The sequence below is a fragment of the Cydia strobilella genome, chromosome 14 (genome assembly GCF_947568885.1).
Source record: "Cydia strobilella chromosome 14, ilCydStro3.1, whole genome shotgun sequence".
Lineage (NCBI taxonomy): Eukaryota > Metazoa > Arthropoda > Insecta > Lepidoptera > Tortricidae > Cydia > Cydia strobilella.
In genome coordinates, this window is record NC_086054.1 from 7,076,905 (window position 1) to 7,097,744 (window position 20,840).

Sequence of the window (20,840 nt, forward strand, 5' to 3'; positions counted from 1 at the left end):
TATCAAATATAGCTAAGAACCACCGCAAGAAAACTCCCTTTCACGTAAAAAAAAACCTTATCGAAATCGGCCCATCCGTTTAAGAACTGCCACAGACAGACAGCACAGCAACCCTCTTTTTGCGTCAACTTAAAAATATATCATAACTGTTAATTTATAATTGCAGGTCGTGTAGTTCGTGTACGCTACGGAACCCTTTATCAGCGAGCCTGTGTTTGGCGTGCAAGACTCCTCCAGTACCACGGCACGGCGTGCCTGGGCCCTCCACTGAAACTAACCACACCGGTGGAGGTACGCATGGATATATATGTGCGGAGACAGCAGTTATTTTTGGACACAATTTCTATTTTAAAACCCGTATAAAACTATAAAGAGTAGGTAATTTGATTGTGACGTCACATGCTAGTGGTTCATTTCATATTAATTATATAGTAGGGTGAATCAACTTTTTCTTGTCACCCAGGAGAACGTAACCATGGCGGTTACGTTCTCCCGGGTCACTCTTAAAACCCTGATTTTATGGTAATTAAAATAACCAAACATGCATTTTTGTGGTAGATATAAGGCTTTTCCACTGAGCTACCACTAATAAGCACGTTTGTGGATCGTTATACAACATTCCGTCTAACAAACTGTGCTAATATTGTCCCCTGGCTGACGGGTCACAATAACAACAAGAAATAGTTGATTCGCCCAGTAGCAAAATCGTTTTGACAGTTCGAAAAAAGAAACTGATTTGACTTGTAGTCAAATACCCTATATTCGGTCGGACTCATTGAAACTGGCCTATTTTCAGTTTAAGCTTCAATCAAAGATAGATATAACTCCGTAATAGATGGATACAGTCTAAGGAAAAAACGTGCCTCGAAAATCAAGAAAATTTAATTCTCGTTCAGAGGGCGCTACTAGCTTTGGCCTACTGTCGTATAGATGGCGTTGACGGTTTCGTTTGTTATTTAACAATTTTAACGCATATCAGTGAAAGAACATGGGTCAAAATCATAAAAATAATTAATGCAAATAAAAAAAATCATTTATCCATATTTAAATACATTTTATCGTATTTTTATAAATATTTATTTTTAGTTTTAAAGTGTGTCGACAGATGGCAGTGAATTTACTGGGGTTACAAAATTTACTATGACAGTACCGCTCTAGTATAAGTTACTCTATGGCTTCAATGTAACTATTGAATACGTACTATGAACAGGCGCGCGCACGCGCAGCCCGTCCCCGCGGCGCAGCTCGCGCCACGCGCCGGCGCCGCGCCGGCAGAAGTCGCCGCCGCCGGACACCAAGTGAGTAGCAGCGCAGTTCGCACACGTGACTGTAGCCTAACTGTGCAATATCTCGCGCAGTTTTGTATCCAATGGTTACGAATTCTACAGCGATTCCTGCGATTTGTTTGCGGACGGCTGGAAGGTTATTGAGAGGGATTGTTTAAAGATATGCGAGTCACTGACCTAATTATTGAAAGGATTTAATGTATCTTTGACATAATCTTTATGTACTCAGTCCATAAATTTATTATTATTGTTTTTTTATTATTATTATTATTTATAGTCGAACCTAGATATAGAAATGTAATGACTTAGGCTAGTTCTGTAAAATTGGATTTTGTTTTAAACAAATTGAATTGAATTGAATCTGAAGCTAATTTTGTAAAACTCTTTCTTGTTAACATTGTCTTCGGTTACCGCGATAGTTACTCATGAAATGAAACGCGATAAACGTGATTCAATATACGCGATATAATCCGTTTTCATGGTTTTATTTCTTTCTTGTTACTTAAAAAGTTTTTTTTTATATCTAATTTATTTAGGTGTACAGGGCGGCGCATTGGCGTCTAGTTGCAATGCTGTACAAAGAGGTAAAATAATGTGTGAAACTGATCACGTCACTTTTCATTCGTCCCGATTCATTTTACTTTCCATTGATGTGTGTGTGTTATTTGTAGGGAGTCATTACGAGTTTTAAACTACATTATACATTTCTAGAACGGAGTCCTCAAGTTGGCCGTGCTCGGAGTGCACGTACGCGAACGTGTCCGGGGCGTTGGCCTGCGACATGTGCCAGTCCCCGCGCGCGCGCCTGCTGCCCGCCGCGCCCAGCCAGGAGCTGGACGACGACGACCGCGGTGAGTCACGTGCTCTTACAACTGAAAGTGCGACTTTCCTCACTCCAGGGAGTGAAACAAAGTAGCTTTTTAATTTAGTGAAGGCCATGAACTGCCACTTCATACTTTTATAACATTTTTTTTTTCTCTGTATTATTCGGTGTAATTCGAAATACATTTTATCCTTTCATATGTTCTCACTACTGAGGTAAAAAATTATGTGTGCAAACACGAGAGCAAAGTTATTTTACATCTCGTGTTTTTGAGTCCCTCGCTACGCTCAAGATTCTAACTTAGAATCATAGAATCTTTCGCTTTCTCGGGACTCAAAATAAACACTCCCAAGAGAAACCAACTTTCCTCTCTTGTTGCATAAATAACTATTTCATAGTTTGTTCCGCAATATCTTTACCTTAGTTTGAGATTTTTATGAAATTTGACAGAAGCGTAGATAAGGTATATACATTTTTAAAGTTCTAACATGAGCAGGATCCAATAGATGATTATGTATTTAGAAGGCCTAAAACGGGGTGGAAGTCTTGTTAAATTGGACAGCCCCGATGACGACTCGAATTGCTGTGTAGTCACGTAGCGGAGTAAAGGCTGGGCATTGTTGAAGATAATTTTCTCGAGAGAGTTAGAACGTCGGAGAATCTTCAGAATGTCGTTTTTGAACATTACATTCAGTAAAGCGATAGTTTGCTATCCGTGTGTTATGATTAGTACACGTGGGTACGATATGTTAATTCAGGCCGAACATTAAATACCTAGATCTTAGGCAAAGTAATCGTTATAAATGATCACGTTATAAATCTACGTAAATGATTATCCTACTAATTGATATTGAATGTTCACAGAGGGCTCAGATAGCGAACGTCAAGAAAGCACTCCGGTTGAAATATTAAGGTTAAGGGAAGAGAGCCACGCGTGGACGCAGTGGCAAGAAGTACTCGCTCAGTGTGCCGCTGTAAGTACCATTATTGGTTGCTATAATACGCACTGGCGGTTGCCATGACGGGAACGAAGCCCCGGCGGCGTGTACACGAAACCCGGACACGACCGCAAGCCTTAGTCGCGATGCGGTTCATTTGCAGCCCATCATCCGCGCGCTAATCCGTGTGTAAACGGAGCAATGTACGCCGTATGTAAGGCGTGTACCATCTGGTATTAAACGCCTTCAGATCAGCTTGAATTGCTCAAACGATATCACTGGAGCACAAGTTGAGTAGGAGTATTCCAGTGTAGTAGTAGTACCTATGTCTGATCGCGGAAGTGCCCTGGCTACCTTTCCACCAGACATTACACCACTGATGGTAAATTAACTGACACAAATATTTAACTTTCTCGTGTTTGCAGACGGGCGAGCCATACGTGGACGAGTCCTTCCCCGCGCACCCCCGCTCCCTCTACTACAACGGCAGCGGCGAGAGCGGCGCGGCCGCGCGCTGGCTGCGTCCACACCAGATACACGTGGACGGCTCCCACCGCCTGCCTTGGCGCGTGTACCGCGACCCGCGCCCCTCCGACATCTCACAAGGTGTGTACGCACCAGATACACGTGGACGGCTCCCACCGCCTGCCCTGGCGCGTGTACCGCGACCCGCGCCCCTCCGACATCTCACAAGGTGTGTACGCACCAGATACACGTGGACGGCTCCCACCGCCTGCCCTGGCGCGTGTACCGCGACCCGCGCCCCTCCGACATCTCACAAGGTGTGTACGCACCAGATACACGTGGACGGCTCCCACCGCCTGCCCTGGCGCGTGTACCGCGACCCGCGCCCCTCCGACATCTCACAAGGTGTGTACGCACCAGATACACGTGGACGGCTCCCACCGCCTGCCCTGGCGCGTGTACCGCGACCCGCGCCCCTCCGACATCTCACAAGGTGTGTACGCACCAGATACACGTGGACGGCTCCCACCGCCTGCCCTGGCGCGTGTACCGCGACCCGCGCCCCTCCGACATCTCACAAGGTGTGTACGCACCAGATACACGTGGACGGCTCCCACCGCCTGCCTTGGCGCGTGTACCGCGACCCGCGCCCCTCCGACATCTCACAAGGTGTGTACGCACCAGATACACGTGGACGGCTCCCACCGCCTGCCTTGGCGCGTGTACCGCGACCCGCGCCCCTCCGACATCTCACAAGGTGTGTACGCACCAGATACACGTGGACGGCTCCCACCGCCTGCCCTGGCGCGTGTACCGCGACCCGCGCCCCTCCGACATCTCACAAGGTGTGTACGCACCAGATACACGTGGACGGCTCCCACCGCCTGCCCTGGCGCGTGTACCGCGACCCGCGCCCCTCCGACATCTCACAAGGTGTGTACGCACCAGATACACGTGGACGGCTCCCACCGCCTGCCCTGGCGCGTGTACCGCGACCCGCGCCCCTCCGACATCTCACAAGGTGTGTACGCACCAGATACACGTGGACGGCTCCCACCGCCTGCCCTGGCGCGTGTACCGCGACCCGCGCCCCTCCGACATCTCACAAGGTGTGTACGCACCAGATACACGTGGACGGCTCCCACCGCCTGCCCTGGCGCGTGTACCGCGACCCGCGCCCCTCCGACATCTCACAAGGTGTGTACGCACCAGATACACGTGGACGGCTCCCACCGCCTGCCCTGGCGCGTGTACCGCGACCCGCGCCCCTCCGACATCTCACAAGGTGTGTACGCACCAGATACACTTGGACGGCTCCCACCGCCTGCCCTGGCGCGTGTACCGCGACCCGCGCCCCTCCGACATCTCACAAGGTGTGTACGCACCAGATACACGTGGACGGCTCCCACCGCCTGCCCTGGCGCGTGTACCGCGACCCGCGCCCCTCCGACATCTCACAAGGTGTGTACGCACCAGATACACGTGGACGGCTCCCACCGCCTGCCCTGGCGCGTGTACCGCGACCCGCGCCCCTCCGACATCTCACAAGGTGTGTACGCACCAGATACACGTGGACGGCTCCCACCGCCTGCCCTGGCGCGTGTACCGCGACCCGCGCCCCTCCGACATCTCACAAGGTGTGTACGCACCAGATACACGTGGACGGCTCCCACCGCCTGCCCTGGCGCGTGTACCGCGACCCGCGCCCCTCCGACATCTCACAAGGTGTGTACGCACCAGATACACGTGGACGGCTCCCACCGCCTGCCCTGGCGCGTGTACCGCGACCCGCGCCCCTCCGACATCTCACAAGGTGTGTACGCACCAGATACACGTGGACGGCTCCCACCGCCTGCCCTGGCGCGTGTACCGCGACCCGCGCCCCTCCGACATCTCACAAGGTGTGTACGCACCAGATACACGTGGACGGCTCCCACCGCCTGCCCTGGCGCGTGTACTTCGACCCGCGCCCCTCCGACATCTCACAAGGTGTGTACGCACCAGATACACGTGGACGGCTCCCACCGCCTGCCCTGGCGCGTGTACCGCGACCCGCGCCCCTCCGACATCTCACAAGGTGTGTACGCACCAGATACACTTGGACGGCTCCCACCGCCTGCCCTGGCGCGTGTACCGCGACCCGCGCCCCTCCGACATCTCACAAGGTGTGTACGCACCAGATACACGTGGACGGCTCCCACCGCCTGCCCTGGCGCGTGTACCGCGACCCGCGCCCCTCCGACATCTCACAAGGTGTGTACGCACCAGATACACGTGGACGGCTCCCACCGCCTGCCCTGGCGCGTGTACCGCGACCCGCGCCCCTCCGACATCTCACAAGGTGTGTACGCACCAGATACACGTGGACGGCTCCCACCGCCTGCCCTGGCGCGTGTACCGCGACCCGCGCCCCTCCGACATCTCACAAGGTGTGTACGCACCAGATACACGTGGACGGCTCCCACCGCCTGCCCTGGCGCGTGTACCGCGACCCGCGCCCCTCCGACATCTCACAAGGTGTGTACGCACCAGATACACGTGGACGGCTCCCACCGCCTGCCCTGGCGCGTGTACCGCGACCCGCGCCCCTCCGACATCTCACAAGGTGTGTACGCACCAGATACACGTGGACGGCTCCCACCGCCTGCCCTGGCGCTACCAAATGCTGGAACAACCTACCTACACCTATTCGCAGGTTGAAAACCGTTAACACTTAGTCAAAACACTTAGCGGCAGCAACAATACCATGTTATTAAATGTTATAATTAACATTCTTTTTCTGTTTTATTTTTCGCACTGGGCAAAATTGATACATTTAACTTTTTTATTTATTTATTTAAAAACATGTAAGAAAAGCGCTGGTGGTCTAGCGGTAAGAGCGTCCGACTTGCAATCCTGAGGTCGCGGAATCAAATATTTATATTGTTACAGGTGTCCTAGGCAATTGCTGGCTTCTATCGGCGCTAGCGGTGTTAGCTGAGCGCGCATCTCTAGTTCGAGGTGTCGTTGTTAGAGGCGAACCCAGCGTGGGAGCTTATCAGCTACGACTATGCAAGGTAATTCATAAATAATCCAACTGCTTCTAGCACTAACATCGTCTGTTCAGTCAAACATAAACAATTAATTCAATTATTTCAGGATGGACGGTGGTTGACTGTTACTGTCGACGACCTACTGCCGTGCAATAAGAAAGGACACCTTGTTTACTCTCAGGTTAGTTACCCATAGCAAACAATCATACAAAAAATGTACGCGAGCAGTTAGCGATCTTTTAGCAAATGTTTCGAGAATTGCGGACTAGTCGCCTAGTTTCCGTGGCACCTTCCGGTACGCAGCCACGTGGCGCTAGAACAATCTTCCGCCACCAATTAGAAATGCCAGTTCACTATACGTGTTCAAATCTAAACTGAAACTGTACCTACTCGAGGAACAAACGATCTCCACCTAGCCGACCTATACCTATACCCACCTGTATTTGTACCGACTTCTATGCTTAAGAGTTTATATGTATATTTTTGTTTTGTTTTTATGTTTTGTGTTTGTTTTACGTGTCAATGGTACACTGAAAATCAGCGTCGTAACACTACTCATTTGCTGCGACACATGCTGAGTGTTATCCTTTTCTGCAAGCACCCGCAGCACTGTAACTTCAAATTTACCTAGATTTAAGCCTACCTTAATGTTGTTGTGTATGTGTGTTTCGAATAAAAGCATCATTCATTCACTAGCAGCATATTTGGTAATTGAAACGCTTATTTTTAAATTAATAGATCTGACGTGGCGTAGTTATTATGTAGCATTTTCCTCTTGTTCTATTACTAATGCGATAACGAACTGTTCGTTTACAGGCTAAAAGAAAACAACTGTGGGTGCCTCTTATAGAAAAGGCAGTTGCCAAACTACATGGATGCTATGAAGCTCTGGTTTCAGGAAGAGCAATCGAAGGTAAATTTTATAAATAATGACGTTCAATTTTAGGTTAGCGTAATCTCTACTCCTCTACCAAAGATAGATATAACTCCGTAATAGAGTCTAAGTAAAAAACGTGCTAAGAAAATCACGAAAATTTTATTTTCGATCAGATAGTAGTAGAGTATAGAGGGCGTTGACGGTTTCGTTTGTTATTTAACAATTTTAAAGCATATCAGTGAAAGAACATGGGTCAAAATCATATAAAAAGAATTAATGCAAATAAAAAAAATCATTTATCCATATTTAAATGCATCTATCGACACACTTTAAAACTAAAAATGAAGATTAATAAAAATACATAAATCTTCATTTTTAGTTTTAAAGTGTGTCGATAGATGGCAGTGAATTTACTGACGACAGATATAGTATGGTTTTTATCACGGAAATTATCATTATTTGCAGGCATAAGCGTTTACATTTTAGCGTCGTGTCTTGTTAGTTGTTGGTGTTCACTTTAAATGCCATTTGATTAGATTTTGTTAGATTGCCTTTGCAAAATAAGTTCTCTTTTTTTTTTTGATTTTGAAAGAAAAAGGTTGATCCTATAATACTAACTCTTATCCAGGTCTATGCACATTGACGGGGGCGCCATGCGAGTCGGTCTCCCTACAAGCGGGCGGAGCGGGCGGCGCCGGTGGCGGAGCACCCCTCGAGCAGCTGGACCGGGACCTGGTGTGGGCGCAGCTGCTGTCCTCGCGCCAGGCCAGCTTCCTCATGGGCGCCAGCTGCGGCGGCGGCAACATGAAGGTCACTGTTCTATCTAATCTGTCTAGACTCACACCCGCAAACACCAAGGTAATGGTTGGAAGATGGTTTAAAGAGACAAAGGCACGCGTCATTATGACGGGCTAACTACACAGCTGAAAAAACATAGGACTATTATCTAAAACCAAAATTGCGCCACAGCCACAAATGTACATGACGGTTGGCGTCAGCGTTAAGCCTGCACGCGCAGAGCTTGCGTTTCGTGGCCCTCGAATCACGCTTTATTCTGAAGATGGGAGCACCGTTACAGTAAAGAGACCCAAGACAGTTACCAATTGACCGAGCGTTAACGAAGATCTCCGTTTCAGCTTGGGCAAAAATGCTTTCGTATGTCCGGATGTTCTCTACAAGTCGCAATTCTCAAACGATTCTCGTGAGTTTGTGAACAGGTTCAATGATGAAATATATTTTTTTGTCGATTAAATTTTTGGATTTTTTTCAAAATGGCGGAGCCATGGGTGTTCGCGAGGTCTACAGCTCACAGAGCCACTAATCTTTAACTAAGTATTTAACATCGTGCCACCCATCATATAAAATTATAGCTATGGAAAAGTTCGAGTCTAATTGTATTTTGAATTAGCTGAATTTCGGTTGTAAAAAAAATTATGAGACTAATGAAATACTGCTTTGTTTTAATGAAATTCCATTGAAACAGAGTGTACATCGCGATGTACAGAGAGCTGCAAAACTGCATACCCTGTTTATGAATAAATATGGGTGTACATATTGAGCGGCAGGAGAAAGTTTAACGTTTCATTAAGTAGACACCTTAAGGTTTAATCTTGGACGCTCGTCTCAACTAGTCCAGACTATACTTATCAATTTACTACTACTATACCTATACTTTAGCTCTACCATAATTTGCAATACAAATGCTTTATTTCATTTCAGGTCGACGAAGAAGAATACCAACGTCTCGGCCTCCGACCCCGCCACGCCTACAGCGTTCTCGACGTGGTCGAGGTCGCGGGCCCCATCCGTCTGCTCCGGCTGCGGAACCCCTGGGGTCACTACACGTGGCGCGGTGCGTGGGCCGGGAACTGCCCACGGTGGACCCCTGAGATGAGGAGAGCCGTGCGAGCGAGCGCTCCCAGCGACCCACATCATGATCAAGCTGTGTTCTGGATTAGCTTTGAGGATGTCCTCAAGTGAGTACAGCGGGGGGGACATTGAATGTGTGGTAGGAACTGATTAAGATGGACCCTGTTATGTGGAGGGCGCTTTTTTAGATGTTTCGAGGATGTCTTTAAGTACACGATCTAAGGTCTGAGAGACCATTGGGAGACTATATGTGGGCCGGTAACTGCCCACTGTGGATCCCTGGAAGAAGAGCTGTATACGCCTGTTGTGGAACCCCTGGGGTCACTTTACGTGACGCGGCGCGTGGGCAGGGAACTACCCACGGTGGACGCTGGAGATGAAAGCGAGGGCTCCTAGCAATTCCCACTGTGACCAAGCGGTGTTTTGGATCAGCTTCGAAGATGTCCTCAAGTAAGTATGAAATCTAAGGTCTGCAGGGAAACCCACGGGGGAATATGTACGGCTACTCAAGTAAGTAAAGGATGTAAAGTCTTTTAGGGGTTTACTCGTGAATATCAGACACCAGAACAGTATGCGCCAACTCGATATGCCGCTCCGATTCAATTAAACGCAATCACAAGACAGGGATATCAAACTTTGGTTACAGGAACACTTTGGACTCTCTTCTTATTTGGAGTTTGCATGTTCGCAGAAGTAGTTGCCGCACGCAAAGCTCGCGCTAACTCTATTAATAAATATCCTCCAAAAAATATACTCTGTCGTGTACATCTTATATTTTTTCGTTGTTTTCAGATACTTCGACTGCATCGACATCTGTAAAGTCCGCGTAGGATGGCACGAAGTCAGATTAGCCGGAGTACTACCACCCATGTCTTCTACTCGCCACCTTACGTGTCTGCTGCTCACCGCCACCCAACCTACTGAGGTGGACTTCACTTTATTTCAAGAGGGGCAGAGGTTGGTACCCTTTCATTATCATTACCGTACCGTACACCCTTTGGTGTATCATTAACAATAGGACCTAAGGATTGCCACAACATTCTGAGGGCAGAAAGACTGTAACTCAATAGGTCACGATAATAGTGAACATATTATGTACATGTCTTCGATGCAGGAACTCAAGGAACTGATGTTGGCTGTTGCCCACAAAGGTTGACGTCTCATTTCTCTAGATGGGGCAGAATAATTGTCTAAGCCACAGAAATAAATATACCATAGAAGATGCAAATGCATCTACTTCGCGTGTCCGAACCCCGACAAAGCGTCGAGGTTGACCGTCGCTCTTTACAGTCCACGTCGCCGGTTGTTGCAGCTGGACGTCCGTGAAAATTTAAAAAATGCTTCGTTGCAAGATAATATCTATAATTAACTGCAACAGTCCAAAAATTGCGAGCACCCAAAGGAAAGAACATATTTCCTATCACAGATGAGTAATTTTAAAATTATATTATACGTAAATTTTGTATGAAAAAGTCGGCACGCTTGGTTTAAGTAAAATAAAGTAAAAATTTATTTGTGGAGCTCTGTGTTTTGCCTAATAATAAATAGAGCTCTGTGGTTTCAATACGAATCGTGGTATTTGCGTCATCTAGCGTATATATTAAATCTGTGGTCTAAGCAATCGTAGCCTCGGCCTGCTAATATTGATTCAAGTTCTTCTGAATGGATTAATTTCATACAGTTTTTTCCATGTATGTTGATCAATTAACAACAGACTATTATTGTTTTGTTTTTCAGGAACTCTGCTAAAAGCCAGCGTTCCCAATTGGACTTGTGCGTCGTCGTGTTCCGGACGAAATCGGGACCGAACGCTCAAGTCGGAAAACTGGTCGCACATAGCAAAAGACAGGTAAAGTTAGAATAATCTTGATCGTTATGCAAGACAATAATAATTCTGAAAATGTTGATCGTTTGTTAAAAAAAATATACGTCAGGAGTCGCGGTATTAAAAGGCAAGTAAAATAGATAAAAAGTAGGAAAGAACACGATGAAAATTAAATGATGGAACTATGAGGCGAACATGAAGTAGTGAATTGGTATGTTAATAAGATTTCGGCCTGTAGACCGGCGCTGGTCTTTCGACAGGGCTATTGAGTGTTGGTCAGTCGTAAGTTTTGATTATTATTTCCAGGTCCGCGGCTTCGTCGGCTGCCACAAAATGTTAGAGAAAGGCTTCTACCTAGTAGTGTGCCTCGCCTTCAACCACTGGCACACGGGGCTGTCGCCGTCGTCGCTGGGCGGCTGGCCGCGGCACGTGCTGGCCGCGCACTCCAGCAAGCCGCTGGGCGTGGAGCGGCCGCCGCTGCACGCGCACATCCTGGCCGACGCCATCATCGGCCTCACGCTCGCGAGGGGGCAGCGCCACGAGGGCCGCCAGGGCATGACGGCATACTACCTCACCAAGGTCACACGCTGCACAATTCTAACTAAGGATACATATAAAAAAAAAAGATTTTCTACTCGTCGACTATAATCTGTGTATTACAACTTCATATACAACACTACAACCTTACTGTTTTCAACGTTGGATAGTCTATGGCACTAACGACTCAAGCATAAGAATTTTATCGATACGGTTTAGTCAATTATGACGCGTACGAGTATGAAGGTATCGTGGGATGCGGCAGCTCGCGTATCTTAGCTGTATACTTTCGGTTTGTTTACCTATATGATTCTACTAGTTGAAAGTATTATTTTTTTGTCTTGTAGAAAAAGTATTGTGATATAATAGTTCTACTTCTATGGGCCATGCCTGAAAATAAATGATTATTTAATTTAATTTAATAGTGATATAATCAAGCTTTTCAATCTCGTACCTTACTTAGAAAGCAACTCAGCAAGCTCCGTTGCTTAAACACGGTACTCGACTGAAAAGCTCGCTATTATTACGCGATCGCATAAAATACTATTTTAGGGCCCTAGGATTACTGTTATGCCACTGAAAATTATGAAATTTTTATGAAGGGAAACTTCGAAAACTTCTCATATTTTTGTATGGAGCGTGTAAACTTACACTTCCAAGATAAAACTTTCGTTAAAATGTTTGCTATTTATATTATGCTAATTTCTTGGAATTTTTACGTAAGTTGCAAATCTGTACCGAGGATATATAAAACGCAATCGCACCATGACCTAAAAAATCTGAAATGGCGCCATTTTTTCTGTTGCTTGAATTTTTTCTCGTCGTCACGTTTGAATATTTCATAAGAAGAGTTATCATTTTTGCTCCGACCTAGTTTTTCGCGACTTCCTAACTTAGCAAGGCATTCCCTAATATGTATTTCTTCATCGAAAAACGATTAGTAAATATCGTCCATAAGTTTCGAGAACCTTTTTGGTACGAGCCAGAGTTTGCACTTACGTCCCGCGGGTTTGAAGCCACGCGACTTGCCACTGAACTGCCATTGTGTGCATTGCTTTGAAAAATATTAATGTTATTTATTAATATTTTACTTCTTTGTTACAGGGCTGGGCAGGATTAGTAGTCATGGTCGAGAACCGGCACACGGACAAGTGGATCCACGTGAAATGCGACTGCCAGGAGAGCTACAACGTCGTTTCTACGCGGGGAGAGCTTAAAACTATCGACTCCGTCCCGCCTCTTCACAGGTAACTACTGACTTTAGGTTTTGTAGTCATTAGAGACAACACACTGACAAGTGGATCCACGTGAAATGCGACTGCCAGGAGAGCTACAACGTCGTTTCTACGCGGGGCGAGCTTAAAACTATCGACTCCGTCCCGCCTCTACACAGGTACGGGAGGTTAAGTAGTGGTAGAGAACCGATATACGGATTACGGACAAGTCGATCCACGTGAAATGCGCCCGATAGGTAATATAATCGAATGCTTCTGATCTGATCGCGACATGAAACTGCATGTTTTATCGATAGTTGTAAAGATAGATATAACTCCGTAATAGATGGATACAGTCTAAGGAAAAAACGTGCCTCGAAAATCAAGAAAATTTCAAGATCAGAGGGCGCTACTAGCTTCGGCCTACTGTCGTATAGATGGCGTTGACGGTTTCGTTTGTTATTTAACAATTTTAACGCATATCAGTTAAAGAACATGGGTCAAAATCATAAAAATAAATAATGCAAATAAAAAAAATCATTTATCCATATGATATGATATGATATGATTTATTTATCTCACAATATACAATTGCACTTAAAATTACACATGGTAGATTCTTAGGAATTTATATTGTGATTGTCGGTTTTTTACATTATGGATAATTGAATATGATATTTATACATTTTATCGTATTTTTATAAATCTTCATTTTTAGTTTTAAAGTGGCAGTGACAGATGGCAGTGAATTTACTGTGGTTACAAAATTTACTATGACAGTACCGCTCTAGTATAAGTTACTCTATGATAGTTGCAATCCCATCGCTATTTGTTCCAGACAAGTGATAATAGTGCTGACGCAGCTGGAGGGCAGCGGCGGGTTCAGCATCGCGCACCGGCTCACGCACCGGCTGGCGGCGGGCGCGCGCCTGCAGGACTGGGCGCCGCCCGCCGACGCCGAGCCGCGCCACCGCCCGCCGCTGCCGCGCCGGCTGCACGGCTTACACGCTCCCCGGCTCATCACCTAGTCATACTCACATCACTGCACATCTCGCCGCTACTTTATCCGAGGAAATGTATGATCTTTCACTATCATATCTGCAATCGTGTATAGACCTGGACTCGGCGGCGGGTTCAACATTGCGCACCGCCTCACGCACAGTTGGCCGCTGCCGCGCCGCCTGCACGGCCTGCACGCACCGTCATCACCTAGCTCAGGGGTCTTGCGGCTCTTTTCTTCACCCATAAAATTAACCCTTGAGAGTTTTACACCACTCAAAACGACTTTTGCGGCTCTTTAAGCTTCCTTAAACTGGTGATTTCTACTGCAGTTGGCTCTTCTTCTCAATAGTTTGCCGACCCGACCGACTTTTGCTCCTCCGCTTTCTTTACAAGGAGTTTTGGCTCTCCCGGTTTCTTTCCGCGGGCCAAAAGTGATCGCTCGAGCCCGCAGTTTGGAACCCTGACTAAACCCCTTGTTCGTTAAACTGTACAAGCCTCAATTAGTTAATTTATGTTTTATCCCTTTCATAAGTCAAAGTTACGGACATTTCATAGCTAATTCAGGCTTGTAGTGCGTTTATGAATAGAGCCATTAAACTGTAACTCAACCTTAGATAACAAAAACGGATCACTTACAGTTCTAATACTAGAATTGTGGATTCGGGGACTGAGAAAGCGGTAGGTTTAGTGATTGAGCGTAGGAGTGAACTTTCACTCGATTCGCTTAATTTATTTTTGTGCGCAAAATTCGAGTTCACGCCTTAAACTCTCAAGAGGGGGCCTAGCCAACATGACAATATAAAAAAATGGGATGGGATGACAGAATGCTACGAAAAGTCACGTGACTATTACCGTACATAATATAGTCGACGCGTATACAACATCAAATTATACACAAGACATGCTGACTTAACTCAAGCGGCAGTTCAACATTACATGGGGCAAATGAAACTATTTGCCCCAGAGACCAACTTTCCTTAAATAATAATTCTTAAACCCTTTGAACTTCACTTCTATTAAATAAAACACGTCATCGTAAATGTTATTGGAATGCTAAGAAGAAAGAATGCTTTATTACACTGTAACCGTGCGTTGACGTCTTTGGCGGGCAAAGGGTTAAAAATGAGGTTGACGAGATATAACGGCGAATGTAATACATACTTAGTATAGAAAACTTTGGTTACTAACGCTGCCTTAATGCATTGCTGCAAAATCAGACATTGATCTAATATCGTGCAATAAGTTATTATTGGTATGATTTTGTTAAATTATTAATACTCACAGTATCCAATAGTTTTATTTAATTCTTATTTCTCATGGTGGGGCGTCACAAAATCGTTTATCCAGATTCATGACGTGCCTAGTACGTCAATATATTGACGTCATGTACCTGGGTATATTGTGTGAGCCTTATTTAAAGGGCATGAAAATATATTATGAAGATCCAATAGGCATCCAATTGGGTTAAAAAATACTGGCCGAATTTAGGCAAAAAGTAAGATCCGTAGGGACAGGGACGGATAACAGTAAGTGACATCAGTATTTCAATTGAACTCGCTGTTCATTACGCGAGAACAAACGTATACAATTAAATGAGTTTTCGAATGTGACTTATGATTTTTATGCTTGGTAGGAGAGAAGTTGCCTTATTGTCTTAGTTTAACCTTTCGAACGCTACGCCTATCCTGAACCTTTTTGCAATGCACGAAGGTTGATATTGGGCTGTAGCCGCGCAGGTCAGTTTACGTCTTGGGCGGTCAAAGGGTTTTTTTTTCTGTGCTCCAACATGATCGGAGACTGCCTAGCTAGGTTTTCATTCATACCAGGCGGTCAAAAGGATAAGCACCGGTATGGTCGGATCTTTATTGTCTAGTTTTTGTTTTACAATAACCGTTTTATTGTAGTATAAAAATCACATTGGGATGACAAGAGCATGGCTTGCAAATAAGACAAAATGAAAAAGTTTGAAAAATATCAAATTTAATTTCTCGTTAATATATAAATAACTTGAAAGAAACGCACGAGTCTTCTTTTGAACGGTACACTTTTATGCCGTATTTATAACGTATAATCGTAAGCTATTAATTTATAGTACATGTAGGTATAGTTGATCATTATTGTATAAATAACATCTGTACTAAATTAAATCATTTTTAATATATAAATATAGAGGATGTATGTAGTTTTTCAATGACATGATTCGCTTCATTGAGGCTAACATGGTTTATTTTTTAAGACTATTTGGAATAATTTTAGCGTGAACTCAGCAGCAAAAATACGTGCTTTATATTTAAACTTTATTTTTAATATTTCCTGGATGTTACGGCCAGAATAAATGCGCACAGCTCAACGTAGATTTTGCTGCTATCTTTTATATGGCAACTTCCGTGAGTTTTAAACGCAGATTTTAAGTTTTAGATTATTTTCTTGTATATGGGTCCACAAGAACTAACACCATAGACCCAGATCTGTAGAACTGTGTCCTATGTATAATTTGATTGCAAATTCTTGTAATGGCTGAAAAGTGGTGTCGTTGCCCCAGCCAACCCCTTGAATTTCGCCATTACGAGTAGGTACAATTATCATACATTGTCCGTCAAAAATTACACCCTTTTCACAAATCAGAAGTCAATCTGCCGTCTTATAATTATATATACGACACAATTCTACAGATCCTGGTCTACCAAACCTTGTTTTACTTACGAAAAGGTCAGACTGCACATTATTTTATTTTAAATTAATATTTACTCTTTTAGACATAAAACGTACGCGAAACATATTTTTGCTACCGAAACTATGTTTTATTTTGTTTGTAGCTATAGCTATGTCATCTAATAGTGTTTTAAAGCTTCGATGAAAAGCGTGTGATGCTTATTGTAATCTAATAATTAATAATATTAATTTTGCAAAGATGTGTAATTGATATTTGATCGCGTTTCTAAAGGAAGCACCGCCAACTTTATATAATCGTATCGGTAGTGTGTAGTGTACTTTATGAACACTGAAAATTATTAATTTACTTAGATTTCCTCTTAACGCCCACGGTCCTGCCTGTAGTACTAATTACTAATTGTATTTAAACCATTTTCAATTGTATTTGTTTTGTTTCGTTTGATTTCATAATAAAATAAATTGAACAGTTTTCCTTTACTATTGATTTCAAGTTTAACTACCAATTTTGTTGTATGGTAGGCCTTAGGAGGACATCAATATTCAGTGTTCGTTTATTATCCCATATTTTCAGAAATACGCGGGATTTACATTACGAAATTAGTGGCGTGAAATTGATATCGTGACAGTAGTTTTACCAACAGTTTAACGTGTAATTTAATATTTTCGTAATGGATGCATTATTTCATGAAAGCAAATCAATTTCGTGCCCTGCACGATTTTTTTTGTGAAATTAGTGTCATGCAACTAATTTCGAAGTGTAAAACGGGATTTAGATACATTATGAAATTAGTGGCATGAAATTGATTTCGTGACAGTAGTTTTACCAACAGTTTCACGTGACATTTAATATTTTCGTAATGCATGCATTATTTTCATGAAAGCAAATCAATTTCGTGCCCTGCGCGTTTTTTAGTGAAATTAATGTCATGCAACTAATTCCGAAGTGTAAATGCGACGTGAAAAATTAGTGTCGCGAAAGTGCCTGCGCTGTGCGGACGTGTAGCTTCGATGCTGATGGGACCGTGGTCACTGCGATACACGACACTAATTATTTCACGAAATTATTTTCGCATATATCGAAACTACTTTCGTGAAACTGATTTCAGCATGCGTGACACTAATTTCGTAATGTAAATCCCGCTTTAGATATGGCCGCTAGCTGGCGCGGTTGTACAGTCGAAGGCAAAAATATCGATCCCGACAAATGGCTCAAAAATATGTCAACACGACTTTATTGTCTAAGGTGTAAGAGCGTATACATATTTTTGAAAATTTTGTGAATGCATATATATTTATGCCCTTGACTGTACGGAGCGGCGGGAGCGGTTGAGCGGGTTAACAAAAAATAGTATAAGCAACGCTAACTGGCGCGCACGCGTGGGACGGATTTTACCTACAATGGCACCCGCGTGCGTGTGCCCGCTCCGTGCACTCGCGCTAGCTAGCGGACGCCTTTAATCTTAATACTCTTAATCATTGTGTGTATACACTCTAGTGGTTTCCGGGCTTCTTATCGGAGCTTTAACACCCGCCAAGTGTCGTGACTTTACACAAAATGCACGAAGGCTTATAACATACATTGTCATTGTGTTGATATCCACCGATATTGTAAGGAAATTTGTAACAAATTATATGTAAATAAATAGTTTTACTGCTTAAAGTAATGTAGAATGTAAAGTATTTATTATTGATTTTAAATTAATATATACACTTTTGTGCAATCACGTAAAGACATTTTTAAATATGATCTTTTGAAAACTGTGTTTTCATTCCATTAATACTCATAATTTTATTTGGATTAAGTGTTAATTTGTGATTTTCAAGTGATGATTCTTTCTTGCCATTATGTTTGACAACGATTAAATATTGTTTTTTTATATATTTATGGCCTACATGTAATTTGTGCAATATATTTAAGTATAACTAACACGAATGCAAAGTTGGAAAATAAATAATTTCATGTTTATTTTTGTTGTAAAAAACTTAAACTGACATTCATGGCAACCTGATTTTCTTTTCCACCGACGAACTTATAAACGCAGTTGGCTGTATAAAGAAACCCAGATCACACTATGTAGAACTACATATTTAAATCCAAACATGATCCATGACGCGCGTCAAAAAGATTCCTAAAATAGATCATGGTCTGATGATCTAATCATGCTCGATACAAATGGTTCATTCAGCAACAGAAGTAGGTGCCTAGCTGAGTCTAGGTTAAGGTGTTCAAAACTACACTTAAGCCTCCTATGGCTCATATAGCTAATTAAGTCTGATGAAATTGTTTTACAATCAATAACATTTTGTTACTAACACAGATGTGATAAATGTTCGCTAATTCATGAACAAATAATATTAAACTGCTGTTCGAGCGCTGATTGTATATGCCTATGCGTTAAAGTAGATATAGAAAACGTAATAGACTTTTCGAAACCATTTGTAATACGTGGACACTTTAGTTCGATAATTTGGTCAAACTATTTTAGAACCTAATTACAATGTAAAGTAGATTTTCACTTAGGCATTTTGGCGAGTTGCGACGTTCCTCTTGTATAAAATTACACTTCGTTTTGTATCAATATTGAACCTTGCCACGTTGTTTATAAGATGCATAATCGTTCATAGCACTTGTCGTCAGATGGATTTTGTAATAAACAATGTGTCGAATATTTGAGATCTTGTAATTATAAGATTGTTTTACTGATGCGTGCCATACTCTGGTACGATCTGTTCCTTACTTCTGAAGTTTTACAGGTTTTTTTTATAAAATAATGCAGGTTGCATTAAAAAAATAACCTATATTTTTTTCTTAAAAATAAAATTGTGTAAGCAACATCAGCCTCGTTATTCCTAAGTACAAATTTAATTAGGTATCTCTCATATTTTCTGATTTTCCTTCGCTGCCTCATTTGAATGTATACCCTGTGCCCACCGCATTGCCTACAAAACTCGCGAGTTAAATACTCGTTCGAGGCGGCGAATTTTCCGTTTTTATTTAATAAAAAGTTTGATGAAAATTGTGCCGGGTACAAATAAATATTTTGGTAAACAATTTACGAGTAGCAAGACCTTGGTTGACATCGTACACGGCGCAAAGCGTCACATTATATGCGCACGCAGTAACATTTCTATAAAACTACAACTATAAAACAAACGACTTGAAAGACTAATTATTATATAATTTATAACAATTATTATTATAATGTTCGTCCTTTACATTATTATTACGAGCCTATTGTGTCCCACTGCTATATTATATAAACAATTATTATATAAACTATAAACAAATAATTTTACAGTTTAGACTCACTTGTTTTTAGTCACTCGCGCGACATGTTACCCTTAATACTACACCGCGCCGCGCGCCGCAGTACGCGATACACGGCCGTCGTGAACGCTGCTCGCACTGTTAGTGCTTGAGAAAGGAGACCTAGGCTCTCCGAAACATGTCGTGCGAGTGACTAAAACAAAGTATCTATACCGTAAAATTATTTAATGTTAGTATGTCCAAGTATGTCTCACAACACTTTAAATTCGAGTAGAAAAACTGGTTTTTAGCTGACGCCTCACTTGGCGTGGCCGTAGAGCGTCAACCAGAGACCAAGTAAAAACTGAGGAATAAGGAACAGAACGCCAAACTCAATGTATTTTGATATAACATTAGTTACTGAAGTTGTTTTGTAGAAGAGCGCTTGTTTAAGTGTTAGGATATATGAATGCATGTTATATTTATGATATGTTAGGGTAAGGAAATAAATTTATTATTTAAATCCTTAGTGCCACTTGCACCATCCCACTAACCCGGGGTTAAGGTTAAACCGTTAACCCAGTGTCAGATTGTAGGTACTGGTAACCATGGTAACTCTAGGTTTAACCGATTAACCCCGGGATAGTGGAATGATGCAAGTAGGCCTTAGTGTTTTCTTACTGTCGAGGCCAGGTTTCCCAAGTGAATATCCAAAATCAAACCTTTGACGCCAAAAATGCATCATGAAAGTGCGTACTTAGATTTCAAGAGCTAAACAGTTAACTTGCTGTACTATCCTTATTATTCCAGGATCCAAGCATCTGGCAGCTGCTTATTATTGGTGGAGGCGCAGAATATATAATAGTACTAGTACTATTTACCTAGGTACAGAAGATTCACTCCCTAACAAAACGCGACTATTACGCGCAAAACGGCGCAAGCGCGTGCAGGCGTCAGTTCCATAGCGGTGTGCGGCAATTACTATGGCAAAACCTCAAAATTGAGGCGGCCGCAGGTACTTGTAGCGACGCGACGAAATCGCGTAGTGAGAC

At 43.5% G+C, this 20,840-nt stretch overlaps 1 protein-coding gene across 1 annotated transcript in view; it reads left to right on the forward strand.

The window, feature by feature from the left end:
* The window catches only part of LOC134747086 (calpain-D), a 31,050-nt gene extending 10,739 nt beyond the window's left edge, over window positions 1-20,311 (forward strand). The window contains exons 8-22 of the mRNA XM_063681653.1: window positions 167-291; window positions 1,211-1,298; window positions 1,998-2,137; window positions 2,974-3,083; window positions 3,473-3,653; window positions 6,444-6,568; window positions 6,651-6,725; window positions 7,361-7,457; window positions 8,050-8,231; window positions 9,141-9,397; window positions 10,083-10,247; window positions 11,028-11,139; window positions 11,422-11,694; window positions 12,757-12,899; window positions 13,705-20,311. Of these exons, the coding sequence (XP_063537723.1) occupies window positions 167-291; window positions 1,211-1,298; window positions 1,998-2,137; window positions 2,974-3,083; window positions 3,473-3,653; window positions 6,444-6,568; window positions 6,651-6,725; window positions 7,361-7,457; window positions 8,050-8,231; window positions 9,141-9,397; window positions 10,083-10,247; window positions 11,028-11,139; window positions 11,422-11,694; window positions 12,757-12,899; window positions 13,705-13,894 (2,263 nt within the window). The 3' untranslated portion in view covers window positions 13,895-20,311. The remainder of the gene's footprint in view (window positions 1-166; window positions 292-1,210; window positions 1,299-1,997; window positions 2,138-2,973; window positions 3,084-3,472; window positions 3,654-6,443; window positions 6,569-6,650; window positions 6,726-7,360; window positions 7,458-8,049; window positions 8,232-9,140; window positions 9,398-10,082; window positions 10,248-11,027; window positions 11,140-11,421; window positions 11,695-12,756; window positions 12,900-13,704) is intronic.
* Window positions 20,312-20,840: the final 529 nt, after the last annotated feature.